The sequence below is a fragment of the Geotrypetes seraphini genome, chromosome 7 (genome assembly GCF_902459505.1).
Source record: "Geotrypetes seraphini chromosome 7, aGeoSer1.1, whole genome shotgun sequence".
NCBI classification, from domain to species: Eukaryota; Metazoa; Chordata; class Amphibia; order Gymnophiona; family Dermophiidae; genus Geotrypetes; species Geotrypetes seraphini.
In genome coordinates, this window is record NC_047090.1 from 191,980,194 (window position 1) to 191,995,899 (window position 15,706).

General features: G+C 38.7%; 1 protein-coding gene across 4 annotated transcripts in view; it reads right to left on the reverse strand.

Annotated features, from left to right (window-relative positions):
- The window catches only part of TTLL5 (tubulin tyrosine ligase like 5), a 602,590-nt gene that overhangs the window by 60,598 nt on the left and 526,286 nt on the right, over positions 1-15,706 (reverse strand). For all 4 annotated transcript variants that reach the window (XM_033951293.1, XM_033951292.1, XM_033951290.1 and 1 more), the window contains 3 exons: positions 14,416-14,775; positions 11,694-11,884; positions 9,475-9,611 (listed from right to left, as the gene is read on the reverse strand). In XM_033951293.1, coding sequence (XP_033807184.1) covers positions 9,475-9,611; positions 11,694-11,884; positions 14,416-14,775 — 688 coding nt within the window. The remainder of the gene's footprint in view (positions 1-9,474; positions 9,612-11,693; positions 11,885-14,415; positions 14,776-15,706) is intronic.

The following is a 15,706-nucleotide window of genomic DNA, read 5'->3' on the forward strand; positions in this document are numbered from 1 at the left end:
ATAATACAAAGTTTGTTGGGAAAACAAATCATTCCTTACAAATTTTGATGATATCTCATTATATTTACCCTTTGCTTTTAATAAAGATCGCAAGGTACTTTGCTCCCATTTATCTACTAATTTAGCTTCCAAGTATTTAATTTCTTTTTCCAAATCAGAAAATTGTTTTTTAATTTTTTTCCTAATATATGCCGAATATGAAATAATGTTTCCTCTCATGGTAGCCTTAAATGTATCCCATAATGTTTCAATAGTAATTTCTTCTGACGTATTAATTTGAAAAAATTAAATCATTTTTAATTTAAATTCTTCAAGGAAATTTGAATCTGCAATCAATGTATTATCGAATCTCCATACAGACCTACTATACTCTTTCTCATCAAACTTAAATTCAATCCATACACCTCCATGATCAGCCAAAATAATAGGATCAATGGAAGCTTTTGTCACTTGTTGTACTAATTGGTTTGAAACAAATATATAATCTATTCTTGAAAAGGATTTATGAACTTGTGAACAAAAAGAAAATTCCCGATCACCAAAATGAAGTATCCGCCATATTTCAAATCACATGACTGAACCAAATTATCTAATGATTTCATTATTTTACTTGGTTTTTTATCCATTACTGAATCCATAACAGCATTGAAATCTCCAGCCACCATTAAATTAGAAGCGGCCAGTGGGAATATCAATTGTTGTAACTTTTTAAAGAATTCATTCTGATTTATATTTGGAGCATATACATTGAACAAATCCAGGGTATTATTTCCCATGCTCATTTTCACATGAACCCACCTACCCAAAGGGTCAAAATCAATCAATTTAAAATTAGCTGTGCATTTTTTATTTATTAATATTGCCACTCCAGCTTTTTTCCCCATTGCTGGAGTGAAAAAACTTTGTTTTATCCATCCCCCTTCCAATTTTTTTGATTCAGCTAATGACGGTGACAGGTCAATTGCGCGCAAGACAATCGCGCACCGACAAAAACGCGAAGACAACTCAGCGCAAAGACAATAGCATGTGAGACAATTGAGTGCAAGGATAACTCAGCGTAAGACAATTGAGCGTAACGATAACTCAGCACAAGACAAATTGAGTGCAACGATAACTCAGCGCAATGACAATTCAGCGCGCCTCCAGATGGCGCCTGCCGAACGAAGGCCACGCGCACGTTCACCACGTTAACACGTGATCACGTCACCACGTTGTCAGTATGGTTCCCTTGACTTTTTGCGTTTTCAATATAAGTCACGTGAATGCATTTTCGTTACTATGGTTACGTTTCTTCTTTATATATGTGCTCCGAACAGCCCGCCTTCCTTTCGCTGCCTGACTTTGTCCGTTATAGGTAAAGATCTGGTTTTACTAGTACTTCATCTATAACGAATATTTGTCTTGCGCGGATTTTTCTCGCCTCTGGTGAGAGCGAACGTACTTCCACATTTCTTCATTTACAGGTATGTTTATATTTTCGGTATGTTTATATTTTCGGTTCACGCGCACGTAGACCGTATATTTTAATGTCGCTTCCTTTGCAAGCGATACAAGATGCGTGCTACACAATCGCAAGAAAAGCGAGGGTATTATAATAATAATAAAACTGAGCGCTATTCAATTGACTATGAACCGTTTATATTGGGTATGTTAACTTTGCCCTGGGGAACCTATGTTATCCATTCTATATGTTCACTGTATTATGCTTTCTTCAAAAACACAGTTACCCAGAAATAAAAACATTATAATGCAACTACTGAGTTCAGAATTTATTTTATTTTAACCTCACAAACTCCAATGAGATTATGAACCTATAATGATTTATAATGATTGAGGTTGCCATTTAACAAATTGGTTATTATTCTCTTTTAACATATTAAGACACTTCATAAAATTAATAACTAGAAGGCTGCAAACAAATTGTGGACAGTTTTGTTTGGTTTTTATTGGGAGGGGGGGTCAGTGAAGCTTGTCTTTAATCTTTGGAATCTGTTGGGCCTGAAGGCAACTGAGCGTGAAGACACTTGTAAGTTTGAAAATTAATAATAATTTAAACAAACAAAGAAAAAGAGATAATGACCTTCATAAACACTTAAAACATATTCTGTCATGTAAAGATCATTCAGCGAATTCAGCTTTACAAAATTTTGAGAATTCATACAACAAACATATCATGCAAGACAAACACAAATAAATAATTACTTAGAAATAATTAAACTTAGCATTTGACAGATGGATCAGATGAATAGACACTGCAGGCATCAGACTATGGGCATTTTATTATGACCCCATTGCAAACACCCACTATGCCCATTTACCTTCCACTATAACAGGTCTCACAGTCCCCAATGAATATGTCTGGTAACGGGACAAAAACACCTGGGTCAAAAATTGAGAACTATCCCAAAATCTCCAGCCTGGAATTGGGTAACCTGGCCACCCTGTTACTTTGATTTATTAAACTCTTTCCAAATAGAGAATGATACAGGAACTAAATTTCCCCATCCTGTCCCTGCGAGTTATGTTGCTGTCCTTGTCCCTGTCCCATTCCTATCAGCTCTGCTTTAACTACACAAGCCTCAAACACTTATGACTTTAAAGTGTTTGAGGCTTGTGCAGATGAGGAGCTTATGCATTGGTGGAATGAGGCACTATGACATCTGGTTCTGGTAACCGGTCTCACAGTCCCCCAAACCCCCCAAAACGCCGGCAGCTATATATTCCGTAAAGTGTGTGTGTGGGGGGATTTGCGCTCAGTTGTCTCGGCGCGCGCTTTGACTATGAACCAATGACAGGTCAAAAGCGCACACCGACAACCCAGCACAGACAACTAAGCGCAAGGCGGAAGCGCGCCAAAGAAAAACAGTATTTTAAAGGGCTCCAACGGGAGGTGTGGGATGGAACCCCCCCACTTTACTTAACAGGGTTTCCCCCCCCCCCCACTTTACTTAACAGAGATCGTGCAGGCATTGTGGAGGGAAAAAGTTAAGTTTCTAGTAAATGCTCAGTTGTCTTGCGCTCAACTGTCTTGCGCTCACCTGCCGGCGCCCAGTTGTCTTGCGCTCACTTGCCGGCGCTCACATAACTCTCGCTCAGTTGTCTCACGCTCAATTGTCTTGCGCTCACCTGCCGGCGCCCAGTTGTCTTGCACTCACCTGCCGGCGCTCAGTTGTCTTGCGCTCACTTTTTTTTTTTTTTAATTCTTTATTCATTTTTTTATGTTACAACAAGTGTAGCAATTAAACTCATATGAACTTAAAGATACACACTTGATTAACTTTCATATAAGCATAAAGTTTAACATTTCATTACAAATTAATATTCTATAATATTTTAAATATTATGTAAGAAATCTAAAATTTAAATCATTCTAATTGAATATAATAATCCCCCACCCCTCCCTCCCTATTCAATTCACTTGCCGGCGCTCACATGACTCTCGCTCAGTTGTCTTGCGCTCAGTTGTCCCACTAGTGGAAATTACAGAAAATAATTTGAGCTCAATTGTCTTCGCGCTTAGTTGTCCGCGCGCAATTGTCTATGAACCGCTAATGACAGGTGTGTCTCTTGTATATAGCATATGTCCGCATTTTGTTGCTTTAAGAAGGCCAACATTTTTTACTTTTTTATTTGGTGGTTCAGGCCATTAACATTTAATGAAAAAATTTTAATTCCCATTTTTTTCTTTATAATCATATTCCGACAATATATTCTGAATTTTTTTAACTTAATATGAATAGATACCACTCTACCATTTTTCAAACTTTCAATATAAAACATCTCCCTTTCAAATTCTCCCATACCCTTTTTTATGAGAACCCCCTCCCTTATCCCTCCCTCTCCCCCTACATAATTTGACTTCCTTGGAACACACATAGGAATAGTAATCACAATCCCCCCCTCCCCAGGCAACTTCCATCCACCCTATCCCTTGATATAAATCAACATATTATCCTTATACTTTAATATATTTCAAAACAAATATTTCCTCAATAAATACCATATATATCATGAAATCCTACTTATTTATATCAAACAAGTTTACATAAAGCCCATTTTATTTCTTATCCCATTGAATCAATTTATTTAAATTATATCTGACCATTCCCAAGAATCATTTTACTATATTTTACAAGAGAAGATTAAAACCCTATATCTCTTATCAAATAATATTCTCAATCAAATATTGAATTTCGCTTTAAGATAACTTTCAATTAATAACATCCATATTTAATCAATTCACCTTTTACCCATCTTAAAATTCTTCTCAGTATAATCTACATTAATTTTAAATAGAACCCTCAAATATTAAAGAGAAGAGTCATCTTATCTTTAAATCATTCATGTTTCCAAAATATTGAAGATGAACTCTTTTTATTTTATTTTTATTTCCCCCCTCTTTTCCTTTTTTCTGTTTCTTTCCCACTCTAGCACCCTATATATGAGAATTTTATTAGTCTTCTCCCTAAAATTCATTTAACAAAGTAAATTTTTTTATTAAATTAAATCATATTTTAAAACCATATTATATCCCTCCCTCCGCACAAACTCACGAAAAAGGCCACCATCTAGACGTAGTAGCCATGTCCACAAAGGAACTCCCAAACCCCACCATCTCATTACCAGGAGGCACCTGGTGCCACGACATCTGGTTCGATCACTTCACTTTCTACTTCAAGCTAATCTGGTTCCAACGAAAACAAATTACCCAACCAAAAATAAAAAAAGAACATCTCACGAGAGGCCACATCAACCCAGATAACTACTGGGCACAATATAAACTACAAGCAGAGGTAAAGGAAGTAGCTGATTTTTGGGATCACTGGACCACTACCAGCACCTGCATTTTAGACAACATTGCACCTAAACATACTAGTAAAAGTAATGCAAATAAATATAACAAATGGTTTGACATCGATCTCCTAAAAATGAAACAGTTAGCCAGACGTCTAGAAAGAAAATGGAAAAAAACAGGAGAATTATCAGACCGTAACAATTGGAGAGCCAATATAAAAACCTACAAACAACTAATAAAAGATAAACGCAAAGCATTTTACTCAAACAAAATCAATTCATCCTGCAACAGCTCACGAGGAGTTAATACAAAAGAGCTGTTCAATCTGGTTACTAACCTATTTGACACCACCCGCTACACTCTACCCACACACAACTTTAAATTACCCTCGGCGAACGACCTAGCCCTGCACTTTGACTCAAAAATTAAAAAACTAAGAAACAATTACCCAACAGAAGAACCTAATGAACACCATATAGCTAACACACAAGGAAATGAAACCCCTGCAGACATGTTCTGGGATTCATTTCAAGACATAGATTGGAATAACTATACCAAATTATACAACAAATACTCCAAATCATACTGCTTCCTGGACTCATGTCCCCCGGAAATCATGAAAGCGGCACCACTTGAATTTAAACTATCTCTACTGCACTACTTAGCCCATAACCTGAAAACCGGAAAATTCCTCACCAACAAAGGCCACATAATAATAACCCCTATCCTAAAAAATAGTTTCCAACTACAGACCAATTGCTTCCATACCACTCTTTGTAAAGATCATGGAGGGGCTGGTACACTCCCAATTAATGGAATATCTAGACCAGTTCTCACTCCTTCATGAGACTCAATCTGGCTTTAGACCGCTTTTCAGCACAGAAACGGTAATTGCGGCCATCTTAGATTACTTGCACCTATTTTTAAGCAAAGGCCTCAGTGCCCTGATCATGCAATTCGACATGAGCTCTGCCTTTGACCTTGTAGACCATGCGAATTTGCTACAGTGTCTAGACGCTATTGGCATCAGAGGCGAAGTGCTAAACTGGTTTCATGGTTTCCTTTCATCCCGAACCTATCAGGTTCGCTTCAACAATGATCTCTCCAACACCTGGAGCAACCCATCCGGCGTTCCGCAAGGGTCCCCACTATCCCCTCTGCTTTTCAATATCTACATGACCTCACTGAGCGTTCAATTAACCCAGCTGGGGATAAAAATATTCAGTTACGCTGATGACTTCACAATTATTATCCCATTTGCCAACTCCATCTCGGAAACAATTCCAAAAGCATCAGAAGCCATAAACTTGATGGAACATTGGATGACAGACTTCAAACTCAAGCTCAATACTGAGAAGACAAATTCTTTGTCGCTTCACCACGCCCTCTTGACACCAAAACCCCACTAGACATCAACAAACATAACTACCCCATACAGCCCACCATTAAAATACTGGGTGTAACTCTGGACCAATGCCTCACCATGAAAGATCAGGTGGACTCCCTAATCAAAAATAATTTTTTTCACCCTCTGGAAACTTAAATCCATTAAAGCATACTTTGATAACTCTGCCTTCAGAATCTTGGTACAATCCCTCGTATTAAGTCAACTCGACTACTGTAACATCGCCTACTTAGCAATCCCCTAAAAGAATATGCGACGATTACAACTAATGCAAAACACTGCGGTCAGACTAATCTTCGATCTAAAGAAATTCGATCACCTGACGCCATACTTCAAACAGCTACACTGGCTGCCGATGGAAGCTCGTGTAAAGTTTAAGTTCGCCTGCCTCTGTTTTAAAGTTTTCTACGGTCTAACCCCTAAATACATCACTGACCTATTCTCCTTCTCAGCCAACAAACACAAGAGAAGCTCCCACTCGCACTTCGTTTCTCCCCCGGTTAGAGGATGCAAACTAAAAAAACACCATGAGCATCTTCTCTCACATCAGGCTGCTCTATGGGGTAAAGACCTAGAACAACTCCTATTGCCCACCACTTATGAGGTATTCAGGAAATGCCTCAAAACTCACCTATTCCTGAAATACCAAGACAGCTGACCCACTTCCCTCCTTCCCCTCTCTTGCCCTTTCTCCCCATTGTTCCCACATCCCTTAAGTTAACTCAACTTGTACGTCAACTCAACTTGTACTCCACTAATTTTCTGTAAACCGCATAGAACTTAACGGTATTGCGGTATATAAACTGTTATTATTATTATTATTATTATTATCCTCTCAAAAATGAGTATATGCAACTACACAACCTGTCAAATAAAAATTCAGTACAATTAGAATTAATTTCTTGAAAATAAAAACACAAATTAGACATATAGTATATTGCAAATGTACTTCTAAGCAGGCAGTAAAGATTCAGCACGAGCACTACATCCCTTCACTGAGATCACAAAACTACTCTGCATACTGTATTGGAAGAGAGACAGATATGAAGAAACTGCAGCAGTCTGGTTTAAAAAGGGATATTCCTAGCAAATTGTTTGTCCTAGCATATTCCTAGCAAATGCACCAACTGACTATACACTTGGCCTGTGTATGATAGATTGAAATATTTCATTGTTGCTCTTTGTTCTCCCTTAGTTCTTAACCCATTTTCATTTGTATTTATATGTATTTTCATTTTTGCATTAAAAAATAGAAACCAAAGGGGAGGGGGATGGGTGGGTGGGATGTTTGTGTTTTTATATTTTGATATTTTACTAAAATGTATATTGTATAATATAATAAATGAATATTTTTGATGGGATAAGGATGGGAAGGGAAGTTAAATATCATGAATTTCAGATGATATTAATAGCAAATCAAGTGATGTTTTTCATTTCAAATGTTATTTCTTGATACACTTGATGTAAGTTGTAAAAATGAATAAAAATTATTAAAAAAAAAAAAAAAAAGAAGTACCAACTAAATCAAAACATGACATTCCAGGTTGGTGTTTGTCATGAGGACATCAGAGACATTGTCCATTGGTGAACTAGGTGAGAAAGACTTACTTGCGTTTGCTGAATTAATATGATGGCATTACATGCAATCAATCACAGATTGTTTGTGGAGGCCATACAAATAGCCATGGGACAAACAATCATGTCTGTTTAGAGATGGAAGAAAAAAATATGCTCCCTCTTTCTCTTTAGAGAAACATTTGAGAAACTCAGTCCCTTCCTTCATTCTTGATTGCTTATCTTCTGGACCCTCTTTTAGCTCACTTCCTCTGGTCAGCTGGAGATAAGAGATCACAGCTGCATGTGAGACAAAATTTCCTCTGGAACAAGCCCCTACTTTACGAGATTAATAATTCTTCAACTACCTGGCATAAATAAGAAGTGTTTTATTTTTCTTATTAGTGTGAGCCAAGCCAATTGGTAGAGGATAGTTACTGTTCTGGGTTTCTATTTGTATTTATCTAGAATATGGAGTGGAGGAGTGGGCTAGTGGCAGAACCCTGAGGTTGCAGGTTCAATCCCAGTGCTGCACCTTGTGACCCTGGGTAAGTCACTTAATTCCCCCCCTTGCCCCAGGTACATTAGTCAGATTGTGAGCCCACCGGGACAGCTTAGGTTATAAACGGAGTATAAATACTAAAATAAATAAATAAATTAGTAATCCTTAATTCTATTCCTCTGCCCTCCAACCCAGCCAGCAGATTAACCGTTCCCCTTGACTATATCCATGACATCCTGTTTGTCTGTCTTGTCTGTTTAGATTGTAAGCTCTTTCGAGCAGGAACTGTCTTCTTATTCTTTGTGACTCTGTGCAGTACTGCATGCGTCTGGTAGCACTATAGAAATAATTAATAGTAGTAGTAACTGAACCATTTTTAAGAACCTGTATTATTCTTAGCATTTGCTAGCCAAGATAGATAAACTTCTATATTTTTCCAGATATCAGGTGTCAATCTCTGTAAGCAACATAAATGGGGGTGGGGGTGGGGGAAGATGTGTGATAATTACTGCTGACATTTTGTGAGTCCTAGTCAGACCCCTAACAGTTAGTGCAGTGGGTTGAGAACCGATTCCCACTGCAGCTCCTTGTGATCCTGGCCAAGTCACTTAACCCTCGGTTGCCCCAGGTACAGCTTAGATTGTGAGCCCACTAGGGTCAATTAAAGTACCTACACAGTAAGGCAGTATCAAATTTCTTCCTCTTTCCAAGGCCAACGATTAATCAAGTTCACCATCCTGTTTTTGGAGTACCTGGCTGATGCCATTCCCTGTTAGTCACGCCAAGATTTAGAGATATCAATCCCACGTCTACCTGTTTAATAATAGTTAATGAACGTGTCCTTCAGAAATTTTTACGTTTTATTTAAACCCAGCTGTACAACCAGTTTTCACTGAAAACTTCAGCAACAAATTCCACAATTTAATTGTATGTGGCTAGAAAAATAATTTCTTAAATTTATTTTAAATCTGCTACCAGTTACTTTCTTCTTTTGAAAGGATAAATAACCATTCCCTATTAAGTCCTCCAAGGTAAAATAAAATAAAAAGCAGGAAAATTGTGAATGAAAAGATTGGATGTGAAGAAACTGACCAATGCGATTCCAACTCTCCATGACATCTCCGCTCCATTGCTCATTTTCTGCTGATCAAGCCACCTGGAATGTTCCTTAACTGTAGCAATTTATTTTCTGATGACTCATCATGGTTGGCTTCCTACCTGACTGCTGCTGAGGGCTGCATACACTCTTGCCTGGTCCGCGCAGACCCAATGCTGCTTGCTACTGATCGGTGGCCAGCATTAAAGCCCTTGCTAGCTCGGTGTAAAGCATTGTTCATAAGGCTCATGTTCTTCAGCTAAAAGGAGAAAGAGAGAGAAAAAAGTGAAATATAGAGAGCCAGCATCTGTGCAAAAATGGAAGGGAAGCATGACAGCCAATCCATGCCCCAAAAAAAGAATGCCAGAGAAGGGCCTTTGTTAACAATGAAAGAGAGCCTTAGGCAAGTCCCATATCAGCAAGCACGGAAGAAGAATCTAAGGCAGTGTGGGCTTAAGAGTTGTCATACTGGGACAGACTGAAGGACAATTGAGCCCAATCCCAAAAGAGTAAAACACATTTTATATTGCTTATCCTAGAAATAAGCAGACTAACCCTGCTAAGCTAACTGCTTTCACCACATTCTCAGGCAATGAATTCCACAGTTTAATGACATATTAAGCAAAGAAATATTTTCTCTGGTTTCTTTTAAATTTTCTACTTCTTTTCCTAGAATACGTATGGATCTTCGGTCTGTCCGAGTACAGCAACACTTAAGTTCTTAAATGTTATTGGAGGAGATTAGATTGACAAATGATATATGGTTTCAAAAACATGGTTATTTGAACACATTTGATTGATGCAACTAAGTTCAATTCTGATTATTTTGTTTACTTTGTAATAGCAATCGCTATTTCTATGATTTTAAAGGCTTATTTGTGATCCACTTTGAAGTACTATATGAGATGAGAGTTAAGTACTCCAATTAAATTAGCCTTTAGCCCCACTTGTAGTACCAAACTGCCTCATGTTAATAAAGAGAAGAAAATGGAGCTTCTTGGCTTGGCATGTTGGTTAAAGGGTCTTGGAGTCATAGTGACTAACACACTGATATGTTTTCTCCATTTCCTCTGGAGGGGTCTTTCTCTCAATTTGGCATAAGCAAAGCCATGCAAACTCAGACTGAAGTCAACTGAACCCAGCATCCTGTCTCCAGGTTGCAAGTATCTGCTGGATCCCCAAAACTGGATATATTTCCCTTAGATAATTTCCAGGGATTAACAATAGCTCTCCCAAACCTCGTAATGTTTCATGGACTTGTCCAATCCTCTTTTGAATCCTGCTGTATTGGCCGCCTCGACCACATCCCTCCAGCAACAGGTTCCACAGCTTTATTACATGAAGTATGAGAAGAAACTTTCTATGCTTGGTTTTCCATCTGCTGGTCAGTTTCATAGCATGTCCTCTTGTTTTATGCTATTTAACATATTAAACAACCGTTTTCTATTTAATCATTCCACCCCACTCAAATTCTATAAATTTCTATCACATCCCCTCCTCTCAGTTGTCTCTTCTCGAAGTTGAAAAGTCCTGACTTGCTTGGCTTTTCTTCATAAGGAAGTATTCCATTCCTTTCACCTTTTATTTTTCAGATGGTACAACCAGAACTGCATATAATACAGAAGGTGCAGATATACTAGGAATCTGTGTAAAAAGGGATTATGCACTTACCTTGGTAAGCTCTTTTCCACTAGATAGGCGAGCCATTCTAGACAGTAGGGTGATTTCTCTATTGCCACATGCTGCTGCAGAAGGAATTCACTCGGCCTCTGTTGTACTTCACTGGGCTCTCTAGCTCCATCTTCAGTTTATACAGCCACCCAATACACATGAAGCAGAGGAATTTGTAGCAACAAGCTTACACAAATTGTTCTGCTCAAAAGTAACTAAACAGTACCGTAACTGCCGATACTGGCTTCAAAGGAGCTCAGAAACAATTCCTCCTTCTGAATCCACAAGGGTTAGGGGCAGAGCCAACCCGTGAATATGGAAAATTTGTGAATAACTTTTTGGGCCGACTCTGATCCACCCCCGCCTCCCTCCTGCATCCCGGACCACCCCAAACCTTACCTGGTGGTCTAGCGGTGACGCGGGGCAGGAGCGATCTTCCTACGCTCCTGCCCCTTGCAGAGCCATCATCAAAAATGGCTGCTGTGAGTTCCCGTTGTAGTCTCGCAATGTCCTGTGAGATGACAGCCCGGCGCTCCACCCGGCTAAAAGACGCTAGGGAGAACACTGAATTTTATTCCCAAATTTGTTAATCTTGATCCCAGGGGTGCTAGATAAATGTTAAAAAATAACAGGGTAAGGGGGAAACCCTGCAGAACACCAAAAGGATTACCTGCTGTGTGAGGAGACCCATGTGGCTTGAAGAGGAGTATGGCCTGCTTGCCTGCTTCTCAGTCAGCCTCTGTAGTGCTGTGGTGATGGCAGACTGGTTGTGGGTGGCACTATGCAAAGCAATGTCCTCGTGATCCTTGTGTCCTCCACTTGACCCTACACGCTGCCGGTTGGGGCTTTGCTGGCAGCAACCTGGAAAATAGGAGATGATCAGCATAACCTTTAGCAAACTGCACTAGTGAGTCACCTCTGGAGTTCAAAGCAAAAACACATAGAATGCAGAAACACATTACTATTTAATAGTTCTTCAGACACCAACCCACTTTACTCAACAACAGGACACTTACAGAGTGATCCTCTGGGCTTTCCGCAGTTGTTGGACATATGAATCTAACAAGATTTATACAAACTGCCCACATATGCAAACAAAATTCAACCTTCAGATCCCTCCAGGGATCCTGCTGAACCAGAACGTACACAGGTAGGGCTAGTATCAGTTAGGGCGCTGGTCTTTGACCAAGGGCCGCCGCGTGAGCAGACTGCTGGGCACGATGGACCACTGGTCTGACCCAACAGCGGCAATTCTTATGTTCTTATGTCAGCCAACACTCCCCAGAAGCACATATGTAGCTGTATCTGAAAATGCAATCCAACACTTTAATATCTCTAGATATAACTTTTGTGCCACAATCTGGGGACATTTTATCAAAGCAATATAAGCGCCTATGTGCCTATATATAAATCGAGGCTCCTAAAAAGGCTGCTTTTTGGAGGTAATGTTATACATGCTCTAATTGTGTACAGGAAGTTGTTGTTAGGAGCTATTGACTCATGTTCGAGTCAATTCCGGATCTAGAAAGATATCGGTTTTGTGCTAGTCCAGAAAAGTCCTCCAGCATCATCCCCATGGTCCTTTTTAACGTGTCCAGCCATTTGATTGCAGGTCGCCCTCTTCACCTGGTTCCTTTGATCTTCCTAAACACGATGTCCTTCTCCAGTGATCTCTTTCTTCTGATGGTGTGACCAAAATAAGACAGTTGTAACTTCATCATTTGGGCTTCAAGTGGCAGAGATGGTTTGATCTCTTCCAGAATCAATTTGTTAGCTCTTCTGGCGGTCCACGGCACACCTAAAATCCTTCTCCAGCACCAAAGCTCAAACGAGTTGATCTTCTTTCTGTCTTGTTTCCGTAGTGTCCAGCTTTCAAATCTGTAACTAACCGTGTACAAATCTGATCTTTGTTTGGAGCGTTACCTCCTTGCCTTTGAATATTTTGTCGAGAGCCTTCATTGAAGAGCGACCAAGTGCTATTCTGCAGAGTATTTTCTCCCTGCTAGTTGTTTCTTGGTTTATGAAAGAGCCCCAGAGATTGAAATCCTTTACAACTTCTATTCTATCGCTTTCAAACACAAATTTGTCATCATTTTCTATGTTCATAATCTTCGTCTTGTGTATGTTCAGTTTTAATCCCATGTTATGACTGTCAGCTTTGACTTTTCTCAGTAGATACAGAGTGTCTTTGCTGCTGGTGATGAGCGTTTTATCTGCATAGCGCAGGTTTCTTCCAAATTTGCGTTTCTGAAGATTGCTTCAATGTAAAGGTTGAACAGATAAGATGAAAAGTGCATCCTTGCCGGACGCCACATTTTGTTGGAAACCAATCAGTGTTGCCATATTCTGTTCTCACTGTTGCTTCTTGATTTTCGTAGAGGCTCTTTATCAGCTGAGTTGTGTTAGGTATTCCCATAAATATAGGTTTTCATAGAAAACTTATCATTTTTCATTTTAAAAATTTTATATTCAAGCAAATCATGACAGGAAATCAATAAATTAAATAAAAATGAAAAATATGGTAATCAACATTAGGTCCTACTCTTGTTATTAAAGAAAATTATACTCCAAGTCCACAATAAAGATATCCCTAGGAGGTGGAAAAAACTAGTAAAAGCCTTTTATAAAACAGCATTGTGGTATAGGCATATATAAGTGTTTATATCATGTTTAGGTGTTACCAGGATGAAGCAAGACCAAAGCTGCAGGGTGCATATGTAATTTTTAAAATACATTTACACCTGCCTCAGAGCATTAACATTTGCACACTCCTGGGGTTAATCTGGAAGCCAGTTTCCTTAAGGAACACAGGTGTCTATTTTGCCTTTATAAAAAAAAGGGGGCTTAAAATATGCAACCTGCTATAGAATCAGAACTTGTAAGTCCATGTTTCTAGGAAGCTCTAAACTCATCTTTGATATTACCATGAGAAAGAATTCACAAGCTATCCTGCTTGGCTACAGCGCAGTTGCAAACCACTAAAAAGCACAGGAAACCAGTTCACTTTAAACTAGAAACACACTCAAATTTGTACACATGTTTAGAGGTCATTCAGCACAGGTCAGTGCTGTTCATGGTTCCTGCAAATGAAGTGTTCTGATTTTCTCTTCCCCAGAAAAAAATGAAGACACTTTTTTTTAGGTTGAACTGTACAACATTGGGTACGTCATTTAAAAAAACAACAAAAGGCTGTGGAAAGGAATTTAGGAACCAGCAAGCGGAGAATTGGAAAACCAGAAGTGAAATCATCCCAGTTCTCCCAGAGATAAAGTACTTATTTGTTCTGACTGTTAGGGAGTGCAATATTACAATCATACACATCGTTCTTCTCATAGGTTTCTGTATAGGACCAGTGAGCTCAATGAGAACCTAAAACACATCTGTTCACTCACCAGCTTTAGCTGAGGAAGGACGTGACAGTTTTTGGCTGTAGATCTGAGTGGCACTTTGGAAAGAAGAACTAGGACTAGTTGTATGACTAGTAGCTCGAGAGCATGGCAGTCCCTCAGGGTTACGTGTCATTGTAGGGTAGGCCCAGCTGCCACTAGGAGCCGATATCTGAGAAGAGGATGCTGATACAGTGGAAGATGACAAAGGAGCACTTATCCTTGGGGAGTATTGGCCAGAAACTTGTGCAGAATCAGGGAAAGATGGCTGAGAGAAACAAGATTTGGGCATCACAGAGGTAGAACCAGAAGTGCCGAGGAAATAAGGCTGAGAAATCCGCTCTTCTTCAAATGCAGCCAAAGGTTCTGCAATAAGAGAGAATCAGGGAGACAACTTGTTAGACATGCTCACCATCATATATGCATTTTAGAAAGCTATTAAAAACCCATCTGTTCTCAAAATTCTTGTAATACTGATGTGAAACTATTGTTAACTCGTTGATGCCAATATTCTATCCATTTTAGCCCCTCTCTTTTGTAAACCGCCTAGAACCGAAAGGCTTTTGTGATAGATAAATAAAAATTGATGTTATGTTATGTTATTTCACATATGTGCTTACAAAATGGACTCCTAAACTTAAGAGAATTTTCCGTTAAATTTTTTTTTTTTTTAAAGTAATTATTTTAATATAAAGTTCACAATTATTTGCATATTGACCAAAACAATTTATGTTTGTTGTGATCCACCTAGAACAGGGGTCTCAAAGTTCCTCCTTGTGGACCACAATCCAGTCAGGTTTTCAGGATTTCCCCAATGAATATGCATGAGATCTATGTGCATGCACTGCTTTCAATGCATATTCATTGGGGAAATCCTGAAAACCCGACTGGATTCCGGCCCTCATGGAGGGACTTTGAGATCCCTGACCTAGAATGTAAGACAGGTGAAATAAGTACATGAAATGATGTATAATCTAGGATTGGTTCATATCAAAACACATACATATCTTTAAAAATTGGGTTTCAGAAAGAACCGCGTTCTTTTTTTTTTTTTTGTAAATCTTTATTTGTTTTTAAAAACATACATGTGCATTAGTAAATACAACCATTTGGATTTAAATAAAACACTTAATAATCAGCAATAAATTAAATTATAAAACTTATTTCCTTCCCCCCCAATCGTTTCATATCAAGCAATAAAGACATATACTATATTATCAAATTTTCCTATCTTTCGTATTATTAACAAAAAAACATAAACCCCCCCCACCCCCGATCATTAATGGAAAAATGGAAT